This window comes from Notothenia coriiceps, unplaced genomic scaffold (genome assembly GCF_000735185.1).
Source record: "Notothenia coriiceps isolate Sejong01 unplaced genomic scaffold, NC01 NC01_scaffold00037250, whole genome shotgun sequence".
In the NCBI taxonomy this organism is placed as follows: Eukaryota; Metazoa; Chordata; class Actinopteri; order Perciformes; family Nototheniidae; genus Notothenia; species Notothenia coriiceps.
This window is the reverse complement of record NW_011369951.1, coordinates 10,043,603-10,067,810: the sequence shown is the minus strand read 5'-3', so window position 1 is coordinate 10,067,810 and position 24,208 is coordinate 10,043,603. Positions and strand designations below refer to the sequence as shown.

At 39.8% G+C, this 24,208-nt stretch overlaps 4 protein-coding genes across 10 annotated transcripts; 2 read left to right on the top strand and 2 right to left on the bottom strand.

The window, feature by feature from the left end:
• Positions 1 to 1,014: 1,014 nt before the first annotated feature.
• On the bottom strand, positions 1,015 to 2,641 carry LOC104966898 (UPF0553 protein C9orf64 homolog). Its single transcript, XM_010796237.1, has 2 exons — positions 1,722 to 2,641; positions 1,015 to 1,615 (listed from the first exon to the last, which is right to left on the bottom strand). The coding sequence occupies exons 1-2, from the start codon at positions 1,855 to 1,857 to the stop codon at positions 1,386 to 1,388; spliced, it is 366 nt and encodes a 121-aa protein (XP_010794539.1). The 5' UTR covers positions 1,858 to 2,641; the 3' UTR covers positions 1,015 to 1,385.
• Positions 2,642 to 3,457: 816 nt separating this feature from the next.
• gkap1 (G kinase anchoring protein 1) lies at positions 3,458 to 6,452 on the top strand (the record flags this gene model as incomplete). The annotated part of the gene is made up of 9 exons (XM_010796690.1): positions 3,458 to 3,466; positions 3,659 to 3,797; positions 3,897 to 3,925; positions 4,130 to 4,288; positions 4,745 to 4,831; positions 5,020 to 5,083; positions 5,187 to 5,257; positions 5,337 to 5,414; positions 5,954 to 6,452. Coding segments are annotated over 9 exons (678 nt in total), but the record flags the coding sequence as incomplete, so codon positions are not given.
• A 15-nt stretch (positions 6,453 to 6,467) lies between these two features.
• On the top strand, positions 6,468 to 12,514 carry LOC104967275 (ubiquilin-1). Its single transcript, XM_010796689.1, has 11 exons — positions 6,468 to 7,094; positions 7,184 to 7,326; positions 7,843 to 7,970; positions 8,125 to 8,387; positions 8,598 to 8,753; positions 9,037 to 9,193; positions 9,626 to 9,747; positions 10,554 to 10,637; positions 11,262 to 11,377; positions 11,537 to 11,687; positions 12,371 to 12,514. Exons 1-11 carry the CDS (start codon positions 6,963 to 6,965, stop codon positions 12,512 to 12,514), a joined length of 1,596 nt encoding a protein of 531 aa, XP_010794991.1. The 5' UTR covers positions 6,468 to 6,962.
• A 585-nt stretch (positions 12,515 to 13,099) lies between these two features.
• On the bottom strand, positions 13,100 to 18,152 carry LOC104966897 (IDNK gluconokinase). 7 transcript variants are annotated; one of them, XM_010796236.1, is made up of 6 exons: positions 18,119 to 18,152; positions 17,664 to 17,724; positions 17,198 to 17,228; positions 17,013 to 17,099; positions 15,445 to 15,488; positions 13,100 to 14,910 (listed from the first exon to the last, which is right to left on the bottom strand). In XM_010796236.1, exons 2-6 carry the CDS (start codon positions 17,699 to 17,701, stop codon positions 14,544 to 14,546), a joined length of 567 nt encoding a protein of 188 aa, XP_010794538.1. In that variant the 5' UTR covers positions 17,702 to 17,724; positions 18,119 to 18,152; the 3' UTR covers positions 13,100 to 14,543. The 7 variants fall into 7 exon arrangements, with proteins under 7 accessions (XP_010794538.1, XP_010794533.1, XP_010794537.1 ...); XM_010796231.1 differs by having other exon boundaries at positions 17,013 to 17,129; positions 18,119 to 18,147; XM_010796235.1 differs by having other exon boundaries at positions 17,863 to 18,138.
• Positions 18,153 to 24,208: the final 6,056 nt, after the last annotated feature.

Here is a 24,208-nt window from a genome sequence, read left to right as displayed (position 1 = left end):
TCGAGGAGAGCAGGAGAGGCGTTCAAGAGCCTGCATGGAGGAGGACCGAGGGATACGTGAAGGCAACAGCGCCACAAACGACATGTATTGGCATGTATTTTTTTTGCTATAATTTACTTTGGTTCTTTATTCTCTTGAATATGACATTTACCTTTCGACTGTGCAATAAAAAAATAATTAGAACGTTTCATTATTTATTATTTTTACAGTGAATTGACTTGATCAGTGCCATATATGTTAGATTCTATAATATAGATCAGTGCTTCTCAAACTTTTTTCAGTAATGTACCCCCTTTGAAACATTTTCTCAGCCAAGTACCCCCTGACCGACCCCGGACATTTTTGACAGAAAAAGCTATATAAATAATTACAATATAGTGATGTTCCATCAGTGTTTGATTTATTAACTCCTTAATGCATAAATTACAACAAACTAAGGATATTTTTATCTTTATGCATGAAACAAAATATTGTTCCAAGGAGTTTTTCAATTGAATTGATATGTTTAACAAACCAATGAACAAAATGAAAATGAATTATTAAAAACTATAAATACAATACACAAATGTAACATGTTTATATGAGGACCCCCTTAGTGGTTCTAGGAATATTTTATATAAAATTGTGTTTTCTATTTAACTTATTGTACTAAGATTATTTTTGTAATCATGCATGGTATTTTTTTAATTAACCTTTTTATTTATTTTTACCTTACGTACCCCATGCAGTACCCCAACGTACCCCTAGGGGTCCACGTACCCCCATTTGAGAATCACTGATATAGATTGTATAAAAAAGAGAAGAGGTATGATAAAATAAATTAATGACATGTTAATAGTATTGACAAAACTAATGAGCCATTAAACTATTAATAATGTAAAAAAGATGTTGGTCATAGGTAGAATATGAGAATATATATAAATTGGCTACATATATGATTGAAAATGGAGGTAGGCCTACTGTGTATGTACCGTTGGCCATTTTTGTTGTTGCAGTGAAGTGACAAACACAATCTAATTAAAACGTTTTATTTTCAATGTTTTCCCAGTGTAAAAAATCCAAGCTGCTGTAGATTGGACAATGTGTCCATAATTGTATGTTCACATACAGTATATTATCACTTACTGTAATAACCGAGCAGTTTGTCAGACATCAACAACAGTAAACATTTTTTAATTGACTGTGAATGGACAACAGTGCCACTACCCACACACACCAATGAGCTACATTAAAGCTCGACACCTGTTTCCATTACAGCTGGAGCGAAGCCGATTTGTACATATATCTGGCACGGAGACAGGATTGGCTTTCTCCCAGGGAAAGGTAACGATGCCAAGGCTGCACACAGAGTGCAGCCTTCTGTATGTAATGCTGCCACCAGCTCGTCAGTAGTAAATACAGCGTGTGTGGTGTATGGGAATGTGAGCCATCTCTTTGTGGTGCTTCTTGGCATAAGGCCACAGGTAAAAGTCGATGACTGCCGAGTTTACGTTGCAGGTCTGTCCGTCTCTCTCCTTCACCAGCTTACACAGACGCTCTTTGATCAGCTCCACAGACCAAATTGAACAACCTCGGATTTCAACCTCTCTTCTGTCCCCTGAACTCAGCAGCTCTCCTGAGGGAAATGGGAGACAAACACATAACACAGAGATATAATACTTGACTAATCCTAAATGATTCATTTATTTATGGACAGAGAAACACATGCACTCCTGTCTCACCCTTGTTCAGCGCCTGCATCAGTGTGTCAGTGTATCGTAGTGCTCCAAGGAAGACGAGAGCCTGAGGGACCCTGTAGTCTGCAAACATGGTGAGCCAGTCCATGTTGATGATGCCCCCCTCTCCTCTGGCCTCCATGACGCCCCAGAAATCTGCCACCAGGATCTGGGCTCGCTTGTACAAAGAGATTCTCTTCCCCTGAAACAAACAATTCTAAAGCTTTCGACTATGTGTATTTGGCTATTTAAAATGTTCTTATGCAAAGACAATATCATCGCAACAATACATGGAGTATAATTTGCGTCTGTGTACAAAAAGAGAAATTAAAATGCCCTGGTGTCAAAAACATTACATTTGGAAAAAAAGAATCATTCAGCAATTACATCTGTTTGTTTAAACTATACTTCTACTCTTATTTAATATGTGACAGTGTTTATCACTATTATGCATTTGCAAGTCTTATGAGTGTTTCTTTGTATAAGCCATTACAGGTTTCTACCTCACTTATAAACACACTTTATATTTATTTAATTTGATTGTATTTAATGTTTGTATGTGTAGGAAATAGATGACAGAAAATGTGGTCCTTTATTATTGCCACACTGTCTTTGGCCAGAAGGTGGAACTCTCACCTCACAAATTATCTTAAGTTATCCAAATTTATCTCCGATCACATACGATTTATATATGCTATCAAGATGTTTTATACATTGTGTATTTTTAAAAGGCTATTTATTCAAAGGGTTTACACAGATGTAAATTAAAATAATTCTACATACAATAAATTCTAACGATAACGTAATGCATGCCATAGCATTGACACAATTAAACACCTCAGTTGTCAAAGATAACACATTGTATGTTTGTAAATGGACATCTATTCAACAAGAGATTATGATTTAATGCAGTGGTTCTCAAACTTTTTCTGTCAGGCCCCCCCTTTAGAGAAAAAAAAAAAGTCGGGCCCCCCCAAACACAAATAGTCAGGCTCAGTGGCGGCGCCAGAGATGTATTTTGGGGGTGCTGTGGGGTAGCTTGACGTTTCATAGAGGGTGCTCAAACATTTAGGGTTTCCCATTAATGTACTGGTCGCTACAGTGGAATGTTCTACTGCAACAANGACGGCAGGCGAAAAAACCTTTTAAAATGCGTGTTTTCTGAATGGAGATCGGATCGATCAGGCTAAGCTAACGTTGTATATGCTCCGTCCACACTCACAACAACTTGTGAGTGTGGACGGAGCATATACAACGTTAGCTTAGCCTGATCGATCCGATCTCCATTCAGAAAACACGCATTTTAAAAGGTTTTTTCGCCTGCCGTCTTGTCTGCAGACGTCGGTATCGGTATGTTGTTACTTTGGCATCATTTTGAAATGTGTATTACAATTAAATCACAGTACAATATGTTCTTTTTGTTGTAGTTGTAGCCCCCTTGCCAGCGATTCTCTCTGACCATTCAGCAGTCGAGAGTGTTTACGTCACTAGTTTAGCATATTCAGCCCAGTTGTTGGCCCGGTAAGAACCTCGACTTTGGAGGGCCAGAAAAAAGGTGAAAAAGTAGCCCTGAGCCGGAACTACCCCTAGTGGAAAAGCAAAAAAAAGCGGGCCTGGTTTAAACCGTGCTACGTCCTACAGTGGAAAAGCGCCATTATATATATTTTTCAAAAGGTACAGTGAGCGGACTGTTGTCAAACATAACTGCTGATTTGTACTCTTGACTTACTTTTAATAAATAACAAAAAACGGTTATTTATAATTGTTTACATATTCCTAAAATCCAGTGTGCTGGAGTATGTCACTCTCCATTTCATATAGCATGAAACAGGTTGAATTCAGCTTTATTTCAAAGTCATGTTAAAGGTAGATTGTTTTGAATAGTTACCAGAGGTTAGGAGCCTTAGTTCTAAGTTAAAGTTGAATGATCTGTTTTCACACAGAGCAACAACACAAACGCATCCTCGCCAAAGGCACGAGTAGGTAAAGATGGCGGAGGGAAGAAGGACAAAAAGAAGAATCAGCAGGCAAAAGACAAAAAGACGGTTTCACTGCAGGACTTCCAGGCTGACGGCAGTGCAGGTGAGAGAAAGAGATGAATCCGTTTCAATAGTCTTTAAACTGTGATCCTGTGTAGCTCCCGTTTTAATATTAATGTTAATGACCTTTGTCTCTTTGCAGAACATTTGAATAAGAAGCAGGAGAAAGAGGTGAGTTCCTGAGCATCTTTTCCCTTTCATAGCCCACATTTGAAATGTTTGCGTATGTTTAATTGGCAGAATGTATTGTATATAAATGTATAATCAATATTTAAGTAACCAGTAAATAATATGCACAGGGTTTTATTTGGGGTAGAATATCAAACATGATGTATATCACATGCCTTTGGAAACTCAAACCTTGCTCCCTTTCAGGATGCCAGTGTGGCTAACGTAGTGTTAGGGAACGGGCAGGAGGAGCGCTTCTTCAACAAGGTGGAGGACGACGTCACTCGAATTGTCCAACAGGAGAAGAGACGCGAGCTGTTCACCAGCCAGGGACAAGAAGTCATCACCTCCACAGATCATGAACCAGTGAGTAGACAGGCAGAAACTCATAACTATAGGCTCAGCATTTTGTTTATATTCTGCCTCAGGTATCTACAGCACATGAACATTTGTGGCACCTAAAGTTGTATCTCATTTGTATTTGCATGTATCTCCTATATCAGGCCAGAAAGACAATAGATCAGGAATATAAGATGAGTTTAACATTCAAATGTGACTTTTATTTTCACCTCTGAGTTGCTGGGGGTTTTCTTTGTGTAATATCCTGGGCTGATTTTAACGACACTTTCACCATGTGTCTGACACCCCTGTTCTGATCCGTAGTCCTGTATCTAGTAAGCAGGAAACTTTCTAAGAAAATGCAGTGACTTATTTTGGGACTAGATTTAGTTAAAGATGAATTTGATGTGTGTGCTGTGACTTCTTCTTAGACCTTTTTAGAAATGTGTCCTCCTGACTTGCTCTCTTCTACCTGTCTGTAAGGATCCCCGAGCAGAACAGCTGAAGTACGATCTGGAGAAGAAAGACGAGGAAATCGAGAAGCTAAAGAAGAACATTACACAGTGGGAGGTCAGTCCGTTTCATAGTTCCAAAATAAGTTATGCCATTATTTTGTCATTTAACATTGATCTATCTATCTATCTATCCATCTATCTATCTATCTATCTATCTATCTATCTATCTATCTATCTCGCAATGATGATTAACTTTAGATTCTTTTCAAACTTGTATTCTCAACTTGCTTCTCAACTCTACAGGGGAAATATAAAGAGGTGAAAGCAAGAAATTCCCAGCTGCTTAAGATGCTCCAACAGGGAGAAAGTAAGTTGAACCAAAATGACGCCCAATATCCCTCTGTGCTTTTCCTTCCTTACAAAGATTCAAAAACATCGTTCTAATGTTTTCTGATTTCTCCCTCCTTCAGTGAAAGATAAAGCAGAACTCCTTCTACAGGTAGAAGAGTTACTACACATAAAAGAAGAACTCTCATCACAGGTAGGTTACGGTCATATAACGATTATGAGACAAGAACACAGATTTATGTGCATTTGAATGATACATGTTTTCTATTTAGGTATCATCACTACACGCTGCCCTTGAACAAGAAAGGTCTAAAGTCAAAGGTCTGCAGTCAGATCAACCAAAACATCAGGTAAGAGTTTAAATAATCACTCTTTTATTTCCCTTTGTCCTCATTGAGATTAAGACCTCTGAGAACGTTAAACATTTACAAGAACACAACTACAAATTAAAACAGTGAAGAGAATCATAGAAATCACTCCAAGGGGCATATAAGCCTTGAGTTTGTAGTTCATTCTATTTGTCTGGTAAGTGTGTAGTAACGTTTTAGAGCGAGGACACTTGTAAGCTGATACTAATGTATGTTTGCATGACTGCCCCTTCTTTCCCTTTCTGTAGAACAGAAGAGACAAAAAGCAGACAGTCAGTCAGGTGAAGTGAGAGAAGTTGCAGTGAAAGTAAGCCCAGGCGCAGTAATACAGAGTTATATAGTTTAGTACTAAAGTACATCCAGTGAGGTCTGCAAGTAAGCTTATTTTCAGTTCAGAGACTTTGAATTTTTCTTTTACTTGCAAGGAATTTAATGACATATAACATGAACTGAGTCATCAAAATATGTTGTCATACTTATAATTAATAATGGTGTACTTTCTGGGGTTTTCTGGTTTGCAGGGAAACAAAAGAGGAAGGAAAGGCTCGGAGATGGATGTATGAAAGGTCCCAAATGGGAAAGACCATAACATCAAAATGACACAAAACGATGAACAAATGAAGAAAAAGCACGACTGATCACTATCACGTTTTTATTTCCTTTGTTTTTTATGTTTTTTTGCTTGGACTGAATGTCAGCATATAATGCATGCCCCCCTATTACATACACATACAAAATTACACTCCAGAGGAAGCAGGGTGTTTTAATTATCTGATCAAGAATTAACAGAAGCTCCTGAAAATGGTTTACTTCAAACTTTGTGTTGAGATGGTTGCTTGGCACCCAGTGCTGCCCTCTGCAGGCACAAGCATAATAGTGTTGTTCAAGGCTGTGCGCCTGTTCTGATTTTGTTGGGGTTTTAATACCAAAATGACGTGAATTGTATGTTTCTTTTTTTCTTTCTCACTGTAACGTAAATAAAATACTTTTCAGTGACAAAATGTGTCTTTGTTGTATATTGTCCCAACATTTAGACTATAAAATGAAACACAGAGGAGATGGTCATTTTGTATTTGTGGTACCATAGTGCAACAATTTACGAGGAATCTGATAAAACCACTGGGTGCTGTGAAAAGATGTCGTCTTCAATGGGGAATGGACATTTAAATATTAATATAATCTTCATTTTAAGAATGATTAATACTGGATTTGTATTTGTGGTGTACTATATCTTTAAGTTGACACTGGTTACATAACTATTAGTCATACATAATTTAACCAGACTGCCCTTGTAAATACCTACATAAGATGTACTGACATTTAAAAAAGGGTGTAGGATTTGTATCTTTGGGTAGATTTTAATCTTCACCACCCTGCGCAGTCGGGTCAAAGCTGGCACAACTTTCTGCTGAGTCATCGGGACACACGCTCCTCCGACCCGGGACTGTGCGATCCTCTTCCTCATCAGGTCCGCGTCTCATCCTCCTCAGGTCAGCTCCTCTTCCTCCTCTCAGCGCGGTCAGGACTGAAATGTCAGGTTCGGAGAGAGATCAATCGAGAGCACAGGATGATCGTCAGATCTCTGAAACGATCCACGTCAGCGTCAAAGGTCCAGCGGAGAGCAGAGAGTGCACCGTGAGAGGAGACTGCACCGTCACACAGGTCAGGAGGCCAAACGCACATGCGTAAAATGGCTTGACATGCGCTTCGGCTGATAGTCTGTTGTGGGGTGTGTTTGTATTTGTGTGCAGCTGAAATGGTCTCTGGCAGAGGGTGTGGGGGTCCCGGCAGAGCAGCTGGTGCTGATCCACTTTGGTCGCGTGCTCAGGGAGTCAGAACTCCTGAGTCATCTTAGGGCACGAGATGGGTGTGTGAGCCTCTGCATGATCCAAAGGTATTCAAACACACAGGCCGATATGATGTTTGCTCAACAGACACAGACCAACGCACTTGGGATGTAAATTGTCTGTCTTGTACATTCTGTATTTGCCCATGATAAGCTTTGTGTGGAATTCGGCATGCAGCCTGTCAAGGTGGATGGTTAGTGTTACAGGTTTATCCCTAAAAACAAATGACATGTCACTCTTGTGCACTAGGATTGTCAGTGTTAGTAAACCTGATTAAAAATACTATACAGAAAGCCAGTACATATACAGTGTCACTTTATGGTAGAAAAGTAAGCACATCTAAATATAGAATTGTGCCTTGTGAAAAACAAGTCAGTGTCCTAGTTCCTTAAGAGAAGACCGGCACGCTTGTAAGCGTGAACTGACATAGCCACACAAAATAAAAAAAATAAAAAATGGATGCCATACTTTAAAGATCAGCTTCTGTTCTATAGACTGGGAAAGCTAATGTATCAGTGTGAGACTCAAATAGTGTAGATTCAAATTCAGTCCTTCTTTCTCAGGCCTCAGCTTTCGTCTGCTGCACACACCTGTGATCCAACTTCAGAAAGTGTCCAGTCGGAGCTCACAGCCGCTCTTCATCCGGACCCTGACAGTATCACGCCGTCTCCCACCTCGCCCCTTTGTCTGGGTAATAACAGCACAACCACCCTATTATGCTTTGTTTTTAATGTTCTCTTTATCAATGGTTATATTGCTGCTTTTGGGAGGGGGGTCCAGTCCTGCTCCTCTGTCCAGTTAATTTACATGCACCTGATTTTTAAAATTTGGTCTTGTTTCCATAGTGGAAGGTCTTGACAATTTTGGCCAAACAAACAGCGAGCCTGGCTTCTTTTCTTCACTCCAGCGCCAGATGGAGAGCCAGCTGCTGGCTGACCCGGAGATGCTGCACCGTGTCCTGGGCAGCCCCTTCGTTCAGACCACCCTCTCCACCTCCAGCCCTCAACTAACCAGACAGCTAATTCTGTCAAATCCCCAAATTCACCAGCTCGTGCAGACAAACCCAGAGGTTGGAGATATGCTTAACAATGCAGATGTTATCACACAGGTGGGTATTAAAACATCAAAGGCTACATGGTGTAAATACATAACTCAAAATATAAATGTGACCTGTCTCTTTAAATATCCTTTAGGATTATGAGTGAGTTGTGTGATTTGATTTAGTTAACATGCGAAAAAGGGTATTATTTCCTAGAACTGCAACTCATTTTTTCCACCTACATTGTCAAGATGTTCTATCTCTTGCATCGCTTTCCAGGTTCTGGAGCTCATCAGGAACCCTGACATGATCGAGGATGTGATGCATGATGAAGACAAAGCATTAGGAAATTTGCAGCCAAAGCAGGAAAACCCTGAAAACACCAATAGGGATTCTGGTGGCAATCAGAAGACTGACACAAAAAGATTATCACAGGTAAAGGTTTGGAAATGATGTTTCTTTTTAACTATCTGTTTAGATAATGACAAAACAAATCTTTTTGTGATGTCTCTTCTATACTCAATGACTATTATGTACTAGTCATATCTTTTTCAGTGCACTCGTCCATTTAAAATGTCACATTAAGGGAACTCCTTATTTAAATGGAAGCTTCAAATAAACCAAATGTGTTTTCTGCCCTTTACATTATTTGTTATGTTATTGTTGTTATATATTTATATTGTCCAAATAAACGTATACCTAAATGCACTCTTCTCAGATCCAGATAGCAGCATCCCGAGTGGGGACAACATCATCTGGGGAAAAACAGCCAAATGAAGGAGAAAGAAACAAGACTCCACCCGTCTCCAGTGACTGTTCAGATCCTCTCGGAGAACTGAGAGCTGATCCGAACCCTCAGAGCCCCCTCACTGCAGGCACAGACATACACATATATCACAGTTCAACTAAACTAATGTAAAAAGTAGAATATCATCTGGCAAACATGTAATTTTTTTATTTTCTCAGCTTTCTGTCCCTTGTTGTATTTCAAGTTATTTTAAAGTTGTTGTTGTTACTCACTGCCATTTCCTCCGAAACAAACCAAGAAACAGGCCAACATTACCACAGTATTATTTGGTGTGATAACTATAATTATTCATGTATACTTTGCACTTTTGCAATATGGCATTTTCAAATCGCAAGGCCAAAAGTTCTTAGCCTACATATGTTGTTCTACAGAGTTAAGAAAACATATTGGTTTGGTACAGATTGGCCAACATTATATTTATAATAGGTTTTTCAGTCAAAATATTCAAAACATTTTAAAATGGTGAGCCCTAAAATATGTCCTCCTGCTCTCTCCTCAGGCATGCAGTCTCTGCTACAGGAGATCACAGCCAGTCCCGGGCTGATGGAGAGCCTGCTGTCTGGGCCGTATGTCAGCAGCCTCCTCCACTGCCTCAGCCAGAACCCAGACCTCGCTGCACAGGTGATGCTACACCATGTATGGGTGGATGAAAACCAGAGGTCACAAAAGTACTCAGATTGTAACTACCAGAGAGTAGGAATACTCTGTGACAAGTACAAGTCCTGCATTCAAAATGTTACTCAAGTAAAAGTACAAAAGTATAAGCATCAAAATAAATTTAAAGTACCAAAACTGTAAGTACTCATTATGCAAATTGGCCCATTTCAGAATACCATCAATGATATGTTTTGATTATAACTATTGATGCATTAAAGTGTTATTAAAGCTGGTAAAGGTGCAGCTAGTTTTAATCACTTGGTATGCTGCAGGTTAGTTTGTGAACTTTACTCCAGGTGTAACTAAAATCTTACTTAAGTGTTGTTTATATTTCACATCATAACACTTAATTAGCAAAGAAGCTAAAGGTACTACAATTATGGAGTGGAGTGAAAGTACATGATTAAACTCTGGATTGTAGTGGAGTAAAAGTGCAAATTAGCAAAACGTAAAGTAAAGTAAAAGTCTCACAAAATGTTATATCAGTACAGTAAATCTACTTATTTACTTTACATCACTGATGAAAACACATAAACATATATAACAGGGAACGCAGTTAAAAAAAGATGCCTATTTTTATTTGACAACTGCATAGAATCCTTTTTGTTATTTATGAGCATATAAATTGCAAAACAGTAAATCACATGGTCTGCAATTCAGAATGTGGGGAAAGATAGAATCGTCCCCTCCCTATTTCTTGTTATATCCCCATAATCTCTCCACATAAATCCTACACCCTCTTTAAAGCTCTCATTTCCATTCTGTTTCAGATGCTGCTGAGCCACCCTTTGTTCTCAGGAAATCCTCAGCTGCAGCAGCAGATGAGACAGCAGATCCCTCTCTTCCTGCAACAGGTTACTCTCCTCACTTATAAACACTAAAGTCTTGCAACTAGTTTAAAACAAAAATTATCATGGATTGCTCAACATTGAGAAAGATGTATTGTGTGTGATCAACTGTTTTTATTTCCTAAATAGATAAACACAGAACAGATGTTTGTTTTGTAATAATTGGCTTGTGTATTCTTCTGCCACACTAGCCGTCTGTGTCTTTAATGGACTTGATGGAACACCCGGAAGTTTGTTGTAGTTTTGATATCCGTCTGACATTCACTCTGGATCCAGTGTTATCTTTTTATGGAAATGGTCAAATGTAAATGCTATTAATAGTTTCCATATCATGTCACTGTGTATATCGTGTATGACTCCAAGTCCATACACGATATTATAATTACATTGGACAAAATAAACACACTTATTTTTATTGGGTCAGTGCCACATATTTTATATTCATCAGTGCTCTGAACTGCAAGTTAATTTTTTTATCTGGAGTATCCCTACTAAAAAGGGAGCTTCTGCCACAATGCCAGCTGCTGCTCCTTCCCTTTGCTCTCTCCCATGCGCTTATTACTCTCTCTGCCAGAGGGGGGAGGCAAATGTTCTGCACTCCAGCTTTAATGATCAGTGCTCAATTTGTAGATGCAGAGTCCAGAACTGCTGTCAGCCATGTTAAACCCCAGAGCCATGGAGGCTCTGCTCCACATCCAGCAGGGCCTACAGACTCTGGCTACAGAGGTTCCTGCTCTGATACCTACGTGAGTTTAAATATTAAATACACACAATCACACGGTACAACTTAATCTCAAGATGATTCACAAAATGATTAAGTTACTGCGTAAAAAATAATTACTTTTATGCATGGCACATTCAAGGAATTGTAAAAAAGGTTTTACCACCACATGTCTGTCTTGCAGAGCCGGTGTTGATGCTGCACCTGAGCTAGCATCTGACTCTGTCCTCAACAGCCAATCTGAAAGTGGTCCTCGGGTTGTCGCGGTGACAGAGCAGCAGCAGCAGCAGTTTGTGCAACAGATGCTACAGGCGCTGGCTAACACCGATAATGGGGTATCTGTCCTTACAACTTTATCGTTAACAAAAGTACTTAAGCAAACACTAAAGACAAGAGAGTAACTGGAGGCTGGGTTGTTATGATCAAATTTGCTGTGAAAGTCAATTGGGAAAACATTTCCAGTGTTGTTAAAGATGAATACACTTCAACCCAAAGAGACCAAAGCTCCCATAACACTTTCAGTTTGTGGCGCCACATATTTTGCCTATAGAATAAACAATTTGGATTTATCATCGATTGCTCGGATTGATTTAACAAGCAAACCAAAATATGTAATCTGTTTGAATAGTTAATAAAAAGCTAACAGTTTTTATTTTAAGGGAATGCATTCTTCTGTAATTCTTCACTATTATTGGAAAAAGCAGTTTGAGCAAAGTTTTATGTAACAGTCCCCCCTTGTTGATGCATTTGTTTGTCTTTTTTTTTTACCATAAGCTGTTGGAACATGGTTTGTAGAGCTTAATCAATCAAGCTTTATAAAGTACACAGATACTGGCAAAAAACACTTTAAAAGCGCAATAACTTTTTTTTTTTGGAAAATGAGCTAGAATTTTTTGTACAGTCCTTGTTCTAACAATTCATAAAGAGGTTGCATTGTTGTTGTTCAAGCCTGAGGCCAGGAGCTGCTGTTTGTATTACTTATTTTTTAAACTTTGTTAAAAATGCCGTGTCCTCTCAGGTCCACGTTGAGGAAGCTGAGTTCCAGGACGAGCTGGAGCATCTGAGCTCAATGGGCTTCGAAGACAGAGAGGCAAACCTGCAGATCCTCATCAGCACCGGAGGAGACCTCTGCACTGCAATACAACAACTCCTCAGTCTCTGACACACACACACACACACACACACACACACACACACACACACACTATAATGTACTGTAAGCACCTACACTCAAAACAAAATATCTCTATCAACGATTACAAAGTGCTTTACAAAAACATGCAAGACACATTTGTATTTCCACACTTTTAAGACACACTTATATGCATTCCTTGACTCCCATAACTAACCTCTGTCTGCATTATATTCAGTCCTAGCATTACAGTTCTTCTCAAAGTAATGTACCCATTACAATGGGTTTATTTAACCCTTTTTTTCAAATAATTGATTTTAAAAGGGATTAGCACTTCATTTAATTTACCAGTTGTTTGTTTCGATCATTCACTTTCAGTAAGAATTAATATGTGGATTTGTTTTTCTTCTAAGATTATTGTATTAGTCATTAAGTCTATAATATGAAAACAGGGAGAAATATTGATCTGAACTTCCGCCTTAAAGAAGACTCCCATAATTCCATTTGCAGTTGTATGAAATGGAGAAAAGCAGCCAAATGTGCACATTTAACTGAAAACACATTGTACCCTGCCTTGGTGTAGCGATGAATAAAAACACGACTCAAAACACAAACTGGTTTCCCATCTTTTTATTGATAAGAGCAGTTATCTAATAAATCATTGTATACATGTAATCCACCTTCGCTAAATTTGAGAGATAATCCCACCATGAAACCCCATAGCCATGCTAATCTCAGCACATCTAAAATCTACTGTTGTACTTTTATACTACAAACACTAGAGGGGAGCAGTTACACTTAACCTCCTCAATAATATCAACTGTTTTCATTTGACCAGCTGGAATTGTGCACAAATATGTCATATCTAACAAATGTATTTAGATTAAGTGTAAATTATGAGACTGAAATATGTGTCTCCATGTTCACCTCAAACAATTTTTTTGCAAATATATTGATATAAACTAATAACAAATGAAGAAAAAACGATTTTTAGTGCATAATAGGATGTGTGTTGCTGTTTTCATCCCTGCTTTTGTGTCCTTACTCTGACACGGGGTGGACTAATACACGACACGTACTCTGACATCAGATATGTGTGTATGTGATCCACTTGACAACCTATGTGTGTTTGTCTGTTGCTGCCAGACTGAGGGGGTTTTAATCTCCTGTGATGTATGTGTGTGTGTGGCTGTGTGTATATGCACCCTTTCGTCTGCATGTGTGAGATATGAGAGTAGCCAAAGGGGTTTTCTGGATTAGAAGCTCCTAAAATATTCAAGTTGAGGTTTGCAGATGAGTCACTCCACAAAAACAGCCCAAGTGCTGAGTTGAGGTGTGTGTTGGGGGGAGTGTGTGAGGGGTCATGTGTGTGTATGAGTGTCCTTAAAGATGATTTTATGGATCAGGAAACGGGATCGTGAAGCCTTGACCTGATCTGACCTTTAGTGCGGTTTCAACCTGTGGTCAGAGGAGCTCCTTACAGTGAGTAGCAGTTCATGTTTAACTCTGAATCCCTTTTACTGTTTTACTTTAATTTGGTGTGAAGATTGTACTTTAAGATTATTTGGTGCATTTTGCAGGCGATGTCAGTGCATGAAAGGTGGTGTGACAGATTAAATCAAAGAAAAACATGATCTGCAATCACTTGCAACTAATGCCAAGTTCCAAACTCCAGAAAACATGTTACATGTTTTATTGAAGTCAAGTAGTCTCTCCATTTTTCACGACAAAATTGCTGAAGCAGTGTGTCGTTACAGTGCAAATATTTACAATACTTTCACAGTTCTGCTCTTGAGTTCAAAATACTGTAGTTAATATCCACGACTAGCCTTTTTCTTTTTTGGCACACTATTGGAAGGTAATTTTTCACCCCAAAAAATGGTCCGATTCAAACCCTTTAATATCAAAATATAGCAGGAATATACTGGAATGGCACTGTGGCTGTGTTTTAAAACGTTTTTAGCATCACAGGAACATTCTGTACTGAAGCAGTAATGAGTAGATGAAAACCAAAACTCGCCCCCCACTTCACTCGGTATGACCTAGATATGGTCTGTGTTTAAGGCCTTGGTGACAACTTGAGGCTGACTATGTGCTTCTCCACCTCCATGGCCATGTCTGTGATGCTCCTCCTGATGTCCAGTGGCAACACGTTCTCTTTATCCAGCGGAGGCTCTAAAACATCAAACTGTGAACGCAGCAGATCTGCTTTCATGTAATGTCCCCTCCGGACCACCATTCTCTGCTGAATGAGATCGTAGTCTCCATAAAGAAAGAGAAAACAGACATCAGGAGAGGAGGCAGGCAGGCCATCTTGGTCTGGACCGGAGGAAGGGAAGGCTTTGGAGCCGTGGAGCAGGATCTGTCTGTACAGACGCTTCAGGGCGGAGCACGCCACCAGGGCATCAGAGCCGGAGCTCCTCTCTCTGAGACACAAATGCATATTGTGAAGGAAGGAATTAGAAACAACTGCTGACTTGTACACTGTAATGATGTTTGGTCAATGTGGAAAATGATCTAAAAGTGAACCTTGGTCAAAAACAACTAACGGGAAAATGGAGGTGAAGAGAGAAAAGTGGCGACACAAGGATAAGCTGATAAATGTGTGGAAGAGTAGGGAAGCCTTTGATGTTGCCGCAGAGGTCTTAAGAAAGAGATGACATACTTTCCAGTTCTCCCCACCTCTTCTCTCGCCTCACACTCACTTAATCTGTTTTTAACTCTTCCAAACTGACTCCCCATGTTCTGGTCTTCACTCTGATTTTCAAAACCATCTTTGATAGTTTTGATCTTTTTTTCCAATATTTCGAGCCTGCATATCCTTACCTCGCTACTCTTCTCTTTAGAACACTCTCACTCTTCAAACCCATTTATGTCATAACAAAGTATGTTGTGTTTTCAGTGAAAAAAGTGTCCATGTGCAAATGGTCTGTGAGTATGGAAGGTGTGTTTGTTCTTACCTCTCAATGACTTCATGTAGTTTGAGTAGCCAGGGTAATCTATCCTGAAGGGACAAATCTTTTTTCAGCAATGTTTTTAATCTTTTTGATCAATATTTTTTTTTTCTGTTGTTTTTTTACCCATCAAGCCGTTGCGGAACAACATGCATTTGGATTCATGTTTTTGGCCACCATACAAATGTAAGTCCAGTATTCACACATAGAAATATCTGACTCTTTTGTTGCTCAATGCATCAACATGTTAATGAGAATTGTTTTTCTGTGTGCTGAGAAGGTAGTGTAGCAGTTGGTTCATGTAGCTTTTTCTTTTGCTAAAAAAAGTTCTGTGAGCGAAAAACAATGCTGAGGGTTAAATAAAAGCCCAATAAAGTTGAGGGGGGCTTCGGACCTGGGATTATTCTCGTGAATATTGCCATTTGATACATTTACATTGTAAATCTGCTTATAGAAAGGCAATAAATATATCGTATTAATTACTTTAATTCAGGGATTCCCAGGTGTTTAGAGAGAAAAACAAAACACTGCCTTTTTGTTTTTAAATCATGGATTTTGTTGTGGTCACCAGCATGAACATGATACAGGCTTCGCCCTTTAACGCTACTGAGCAGGTAATTCATTGTCCTTTAGATAGGCAAGCCATGTATCAAGAAGCAACACAGACACTGTGTGACCAGAGTATGTAATGGTAAAGCCTGTCATCATCATAGTGAAGATGGGTTCATAAATTCACCAAATAGTTTTGAACTAAGTACAGACTTGGCTCCTATAGAAAGACAAAACTCGCATATGAAAAACATTTATTTTTCAATCGAAGTGTGATCACAGTTGCAGTCAGTGATGTTTATATAGGATCTTATTATTCAAAGTCAGAACTCACTGCCAATATTTTCTGTTTAATAGACTTGAGTCTTACCAAATAAAATAACTAATGGGGCATACAGACATGGCAACACAAACACATCTTTGATCAAACAGAAATCAGAAATAGAATCAGTGCTAATTTGATAACAAATGATCCACAGTCACATTTTTATATCATACACTGCCGTGCCTTTAATATGAAGAGCTGAACTCGGATGACAGGAAATGTCCTGTTTGGTTAGGCCGAACCTCAACCAGCCAACTCTTATCCTGGCATGAAAGACACATTTTAGCTACAGCCAGGCAGTAATCTCAAATTTGTATTTATTCTCAAACTGCCAAATTTTGAGTACTTTTTAAAAACATGCCAAAGAACTGGACAGAACAGATCCAGGGGCAATCCTTCCCAGAGTTCAAAGCAAATGTCTGAGTGGGAGGTTATCATGAGCCACCAAACACACTGCTACCAGCAAACTGCTGTCAAATATTTGCAGGGCTTGTGATGCCTGTTAGCTTGTAAACTCAACTTTGGCAGGTAGCCAGGCAATTGTAATTGTTTAGAGGTCTACCTTTATTTTGAAAGTCACCATAAACAGGAAAAAAAGGGGTAGATATTGGACAAGGGTTACACACACACACACACACACACACACACACACACACACACACACACACACACACACACACACACACACACACACACCTACCTGGTCTGTAAGTGGTTCACTTCGAGCCATCTTCTCAATGTTCCCCTGTGGATGGAAGCTATCCCCTTCATGCAGAGGCCAGCCCAGCTGATTGGTGGATACACACACATGAATGCACTGTTATTATGTCAGTGTTTGCAGAAACACAAAGGTGTGTGTGTAGGATAACAGATGGATCTAATTACCTTCTCCGATAGGAAGGCCCCTAAGGCACTTCTGTAAAAAAAAAAAGGCGACATAAAATAAATAGTTGATACAATGCAGACAAAATAATTAATTAATCAATGACGAAAGAAATTGGACAATTAAATAATTAGTACTTGGAGTACTAGCTCCACTATTGTATTTTGGTGTTAGATTGCACCCCTTACATTACTGTGATGGAGTCAGCTTACTATTTTCTTCAGCATCTTTGAAACAGATGCCTGTGTACTGTAGTTAATCATGTAACGGGACATTAATAGTTGATACACCACCAACTAGTTATCACTAAGTGGAATCTGATATGCTGTATATAGTAGCCTATTCTAAAGAATTTAAACATATTTAACCCACATTTGACTCAATACATGTAATATGTTAGTTAACTGTATTTAATGTGCCTCTTATGTGAGATGCTCTCCTAAAAAAAGAAACAGACAGTATACATACTTCCCGCAGCCTGAGACTCCCATTATGATGTAGATCATCCTGTCTGTAGACCTTAAGACACCTAAAGGCAGAAAAATCCATTAAGAACTGCTGCCGAAGACTTTGCAGCTCTGCATGGTCTGCACATCTTCCACTATGTAAATGTTTGAACCATTGAACCATGTGTCTATAAGATATGTGCTCACGTGATTTAACCTACTGTAATAAACAAGTGTCGTGGCTTCCGTAGATGTTAGGACCGTTAGGACCCATGCAAAGGTGTAGTCCACCACTAAGCATATTTCACTGACTCTGATAAGTAAACTTCTTAAAACAACAATAGCTTATACTGTGGTTTAGCGAAGGAAACTCACTTAAAAGCAAACATTTGAAGCAAAAAATCTCACAGGTTCCTTGTGGTGTGTCTGCTTAATCAGTATTATTGTGTAAAAGAGGTGATCAAATATCCTCCAAACCTCCACTACGGAAGCAGGCTTGTTTTGCTGAAGTACGTGATGACGTAGCACGCACGCTGGCAACGTTTGCACTTAAAGCGGCAGATTACGTAGCAGCTAAAATGTCTTTGACATTATTATTAGATGAATATAACATGCAATTTCACAGATAAAATGAGTTTTGACCGCGGCTGTTTGTGATTTTGGTCACAGGTTAAATCACCTTATTATATAATTTAATGGGATAATATGTATTTCTCAAAATATCACAGGTAATTTAGGCATTAAGTCTACACCACTGTATGATGAGGCACCCGTTAAGGGCAGTGCAATTATACAAATTGTTATTCACAGGTAGGATTTTCTTTATTACGGCATACATATTTTACCGTTAGGCCCTTATGTAAAATAACCCCATGCTTGTTTAAATCATCCTTAAAACTTGGGTGAACTATTACATCAAGTCCAAGTGAATACAAAACTGCACAGGGCGAGTGATATACTTTTACCAGGCACTTGGCAGTTACTTATGATACACGTGGGTCGTGACTGTGTTGTTTTTTGATGAAAATTAGAAAGAGAGAAAAAGTGAGGGTGCGCAAGCCAGAGAGAGAGAAGGGGAGGAAGAGAGCGAGGAGAAGGAAGGGAGAAAGCTATCCTCCCTCCTGTAGATCCAGCAGTGTGCAGACAGGATGCAAGCCCTCCTCTCTCCCGCTCTGTAACATCCATTCTCTAACCCATCCAACCATCTCTACCATCTCGTTCATTCCCAAGGGCGTCACAAGGGGGGACAAGACCCGACTGCAAGGCGCATGCATGTATGGCTGTGCATGCACGAGTACCCCCTACCCCGCGTGTGCGTATCTGTTCTGCCTGTGGAACCGCTGACATGAGGAGCTGAAACAGACCCGACAGAAGGATGAAAATGCTCCGGTTTCGCAGCCCAAGCATCCGCTCCTTGGACCAGGAGGTCCTCTGCACGATCCGGCTCCTGGACGACTCCGAGATCTCCTGCAGCATCCAGGTAGACCAAACGCTCATGTATTGTCCTCTGTGGTTATTGCAAATATCACGTGGACGCAGCAGATAACATATACGGGTGAATTAAAGTACTATCGATTTAACAACCCTATAATGTTCATTATCCCTCTTATTGTATTGCATTTGTACACTGCCATTACCATTTGAACGTATTGTTCTACTTCCCATGCTGCTGTCATGCACTGAAAAGGATGCATGCTTTATGCTCCATAGCCTACTGCACATATGAGATATGGAGCAAAGAGGAAAAAATCCCTACCCTATAGTGATGTGTTGGGCCCAAGCAACACGTTAGCCGCATTGAGTGAAGTTAAGACTAAGTTTAATTCATAGCAGAGGAAATGATGGAGCTGTTGGGTGTGGTGTGGTGATGATATTGAAGATGAGGGCAGACAGGGCTGTTGTTATTGATTGAATCCTCAGCACGCACATAGAAAGTGTGAGCAGAGACAGTTGTGCTTACTGATCTTTTTTTATGTCTATTGTCTGCCTATAGCTCATGTTAATCCACCCAGCCATCATCAATGGCCCTGTCACCTGTATAGCACTCAGCTGATGAGAAGCTGCATTGTCAAACTAAAGCCAAGGATTTATAAACAATTTAGAATCTATAATTTATTTTGAAATGAGAGGTTGCACAGTCCATTTAATACAGAGTAATCTCAAGACCCAAAAAAATATTCTGTTCATAATCCGTCTCAGTTATCGACCCATTAACCCAATGTTGTGTTCGGGTCTCCCGTGACTCGTTTCAAGTTAAAATTATATATATAATAACTACGCTCTAGTTATTTTTATCGGAACAAGGCTTCATGATATCCTCCACAACAGCTATATAAACACTACAAAACTGCTTTTGAACATTTTAGCCAAGTCTGAAGGTCTCTAAAAAAAAAGTGTATAATTTGGTGTTCGGGTCTGGGAACACCCAGCAGAATTGTTGTTCGTGACTCGGGTCAAATTTGGCCCAATCAAGATTAATCTTTGACTTTAGACACCCCAGCCCCACCCCCTTTATCCACTGTAACAATAATTTTTCGCAACATGCACCTGGTCTCCCATCCCTCTGGCCCCCCTCCCCCATGGGAACTCAAACTTTCTCAAAGAATATGCACACTACACTTGAACCTGAACACACACATGCATGGTGTATGTATATGTGCTTTGGGGCCATAAAATACAATTACAACAGGATTTTACGGCTATGAATGCATAATAAGTTAGTTATGATGTAGTTAAAACAATATTGGATGATAGTAATTTTTGTGGGTGTTTTGGACTGAAATAAATCATGGGTGAACGGTAACAGCTTTCGAACACAACACAAGGGTTAAATGAGGCCTTTGTGAAATGTTTGCATGTACACTTACTGTACATGTTATTAGAAAATTAATGAAGATACATATTGAGCAGAAGAATGAAGGTGTGTCTATTTACTTTACAATGTCATGATTTGCCATCTGTTAAAAGTTTACAGTCAGCAGGATCAGAATTTGAGCTATAGAGGTGTGGTGTTTTCTTTCCTCCTTTATCAGTTTAAGGTAACATTTTGGTTGTTACCTTCCAAGTACTGGAGCTCTGAACTGTCGGAAGAATCAGATTTTTGAATCAAAATGTGGCTTGATTTCAGATAATTTTCCTACCTTGCTGGTATCAAGTAGCAATGACTGTCAATCAGTCTTTCTGACCAAACATGAAGACTTATAGATTAACCTAAACTAACAAAGAACTGATGCACAAACAACCACGATAAAACTGAAGTTCGGACCTAAAACACAGAAAACACTCGCTGCATGTCAAGCTAACTGTCTCACTGATCTCCTACATGTTCCCAATCAATGATTTACAGAACACCATAAAGTGCACTGAGAGGGAAGCAGGCGTAGGGAGCTTGTGTTTCTTTGTGTTGTGACGTTCTCATGCATGTAAACCTGCACGCTCGTGTCTTTAAGAGCACTAAAGTGTGTTAAACTCTGTGTCCGTTTCTGAGAACATTAGAGTGTGGCTTTTCACTAAGAGATGCAAGAGTCCAAGATTGTGCAAGTGTGTATGTGCTTTTAGCTTTGTGTGTCTGTATGTCACTGCGCGATAAGGAAATGAACATTTATATTTCTAGCTGACTGCATTTTCCAGGCTTTCTTTAATGGCTTTGTGTTCCGGCGCTGAGCGGCTCCTTCCTACATATTTCATGACATCCTGTGCTCCTCATGCTACACTTCTGCTGCTCAACAACAGCACTTCTCTTCTTTCCACTCTACACTGACTTCCATCTCTTTACCTGCTCATTTTCTGTCTGCGTTATCTCTTATTTTGTCTTTTCTGCTTCTCTGCATTGTGCTGAATATGTAGGTCAGGACGAGATGCCAAAGACAGCGCTAGAGCCATCATACAAAATAATGGGATAAAAGGGTTTTTAAATTGTGCTTTGAACTAATGCATTACAAGTAGTTGTATTTACCTTATCTTTGTTGCCCGAACTTCTTTGAACTTTCCTTCAAGGAGTCAGACCTTGATTTTGCATCAGCGTGGCATAGGGCACAATGCTTGGTATCACATGGATTATACTGATGAAATTAAGACTTTGAAAGATCTGGAAAAAACACAATAAGTGTGATTATTTTAAAGGCAGTAGACAATGAATTATTGTAGCTGATGTGTATGCATACACTGTTCTAAAAATATTTCCAGTTCTGGGTCTTGGGACTCTGTGACAGCCAAGTGCGGAAGATAATTATTTTTAAGTTGTTTACTGCAACTCTAAGACAGCAGAATTTAAAGCAGGTAGGAGAGGGTGTGTGTGTGTGTGTGTGTGTGTGTGTGTGTGTGTGTGTGTGTGTGTGTGTGTGTGTGTGTGTGTGTGTGTGTGTGTGTGTGTGTGTGTGTGTGTGTGTGTGTGTTTACAGCCCAGCAGGTTGAATGTGTCCAGCCTGCTGCTCTCATGTTCAGTGGTAATGTTAAGTCAGACCTGCTGCAGGGGAGACACGTTTAGATCAATACACAGTGACCTCCTCTGCCTTCAGCCCCTCTCCTCTTCATCATTCACTCTCCTTCTCCTCTTTCTCCTCTCATCCCTCCCTTCCTCTACACCCGGTATTTCACCCCACTTATTCCCTGCTCCACTCTCCGCTTTGTATTTACTCTTTTGACCGTCTTTTCTCACCTTTTTCTATTTTTACAACTCTCATCTATATCTCCTCCCTCCCACCCTCCTCTATCTCTCTCCTACCTCCCTCCTCCTTCTCTGTGACACATCATGTATAATTAAGGGAGATCACTGTTCTTCATGAGGCCGACATCAGTCAGCTGTCATCGATGCGCTCCGAGTGTGTGTATGTGTGTCCGGACTCCATATATATGTGTGTGTGTGTGTTTGGAGGGTGAGGTAGCCATGGCTCACTTCCATGAAATATTTAAAAGAAGCGACTGAGCCAAAGTTCTGCAATCACCGACATTAACTTGCCGTACTTAAGCAAGAAATAATTGCATGGCTCTGGAATAGCTTGGAATGAGTTGAACTTGAAATATATCCTGCTGATTGCTCTGTTTCTATTCTTGTAGAAGTCACCTTATCAATATATCAGAGTCTTTTTAAAGAAGCACATGGGGCTCGTATTGCTTTTCACTGCATCTGCCTTTTCCTCGGTCAAGGAGGTGTGTGTGTGTGTGTGTGTGTGTGTGTGTGTGTGTGTGTGTGTGTGTGTGTGTGTGTGTGTGTGTGTGTGTGTGTGTGTGTGTGTGTGTGTGTGTGTGTGTGTGTGCATGCGCAGAGGTGCAGAGGTGCAGAGGTGCAGAAGTGGCGGTATGCCTATTATTTACTAGCTTTTTTTAAGCTGTGTGTGAGCGTTGCTGATGCAGTACTATTGTTTCGGCCGGTAGGCATTCTTTGAAACAAGTTATAAATAGCATCAATTTTTTCTATTCTTATCCCGCTTGCCGGTGCCTCTTTGATGCTAAAAGATGACTAAGGAGAAATAATCCTTTTTCTGACTTGTGCTTGCTACTGAGAGGAGGCAGACACACATGAGACGGCGGGATAGAAGGGAGGGAGGGAGGGAAACTTCAAAAGAAATGGATGAGGGTGAGAGGCAGAGAGATGGCTGATAAGACAAAATATAAGATGACATGTTTGGTCGCATTTCATGGGCTCATAGGATGACGGCAGCAAATCAACAGGGTGTAGGAAACCAGAGGAAATGATGTGGAGTGGCTGCAGAAAACCAGATTCATAAGATTAAAATATGTGACAGATTTAAGGGACTAGCAGATTTGGAAAAAAAGCAAGACAGCTGGTAGAAAACAGGAAAGAGTTCATCAAGAATTTTTGGTGGAAAGATTCTACAAAGACATAGACATTGTCAGAAAAATTAAGCACATAGACGAGGTCAGAGGTCACTCACGGAGCTGATTGATATTCAATATCTTGCTCGAGGACGCTTCAGCACCAGATGATCCCTGCGAAGGACAGGCTCCTTACTCACTGTCACCATGCTGGATGACAACCACACTGCACACACATTGAGAAGGAGATAGGCTTAGTTTTTCAGGTTAGTGTTGAAGTAATGCACATATGGATTTATATAGGCAGAGAACACATGGTCATTTGTCAAAAATATTTATGTGAGTTAATAGTGTGGCATTTACTCCCCTTATTTGACCATCATTTCTACAATCAAGCAATATTTTGTTAAAGAAGATTTCAAACTAGGATATTGCATAAGGTAGACCAGAAATGAATCTGCTTTAAGTTTTAAGCATTGGTTACAGTAGCCGTTATCTGTTTTGTAATAGTTATTATTTCCAAATTGTGTGATCTTGGAAAAAAAGTGTGTGATTTTCTGAAGCTAATGAGGTCTAATCAGCCAAGTCTGTAGGTTTTATGTGACTCATTCATCTTCACCATTGTGCGAATGTGCACATGTGGTGTAATAAGCTCTTTTCATGGAGGAAGAGTTGCATCATACTTTTAGACATCAGGGAAAATAGAAAGGCAGTGACACACACACACACACACACACACACACACACACACACACACACACACACACACACACACACACACACACGACACAC

Excerpts from the sequence above, each read along its gene's own strand:
- LOC104966898 (XM_010796237.1), bottom strand. The coding sequence starts at position 1,857 with ATGGAGGCCAGAGGAGAGGGGGGCATCATCAACATGGACTGGCTCACC. Across the intron at positions 1,616-1,721 it reads GATGCAGGCGCTGAACAAGG|GAGAGCTGCTGAGTTCAGGG; the intron begins GTGAGACAGGAG and ends CATTTCCCTCAG.
- LOC104967275 (XM_010796689.1), top strand. The coding sequence starts at position 6,963 with ATGTCAGGTTCGGAGAGAGATCAATCGAGAGCACAGGATGATCGTCAG. Across the intron at positions 8,754-9,036 it reads ACACAAAAAGATTATCACAG|ATCCAGATAGCAGCATCCCG; the intron begins GTAAAGGTTTGG and ends CACTCTTCTCAG. Across the intron at positions 11,378-11,536 it reads GTTCCTGCTCTGATACCTAC|AGCCGGTGTTGATGCTGCAC; the intron begins GTGAGTTTAAAT and ends TCTGTCTTGCAG.
- LOC104966897 (XM_010796231.1), bottom strand. The coding sequence starts at position 17,701 with ATGATCTACATCATAATGGGAGTCTCAGGCTGCGGGAA. Across the intron at positions 17,130-17,197 it reads GGGCCTTCCTATCGGAGAAG|TGCATTCATGTGTGTGTATC; the intron begins GTAATTAGATCC and ends ACATAATAACAG. Across the intron at positions 14,911-15,444 it reads CTACATGAAGTCATTGAGAG|AGAGAGGAGCTCCGGCTCTG; the intron begins GTAAGAACAAAC and ends TTTGTGTCTCAG.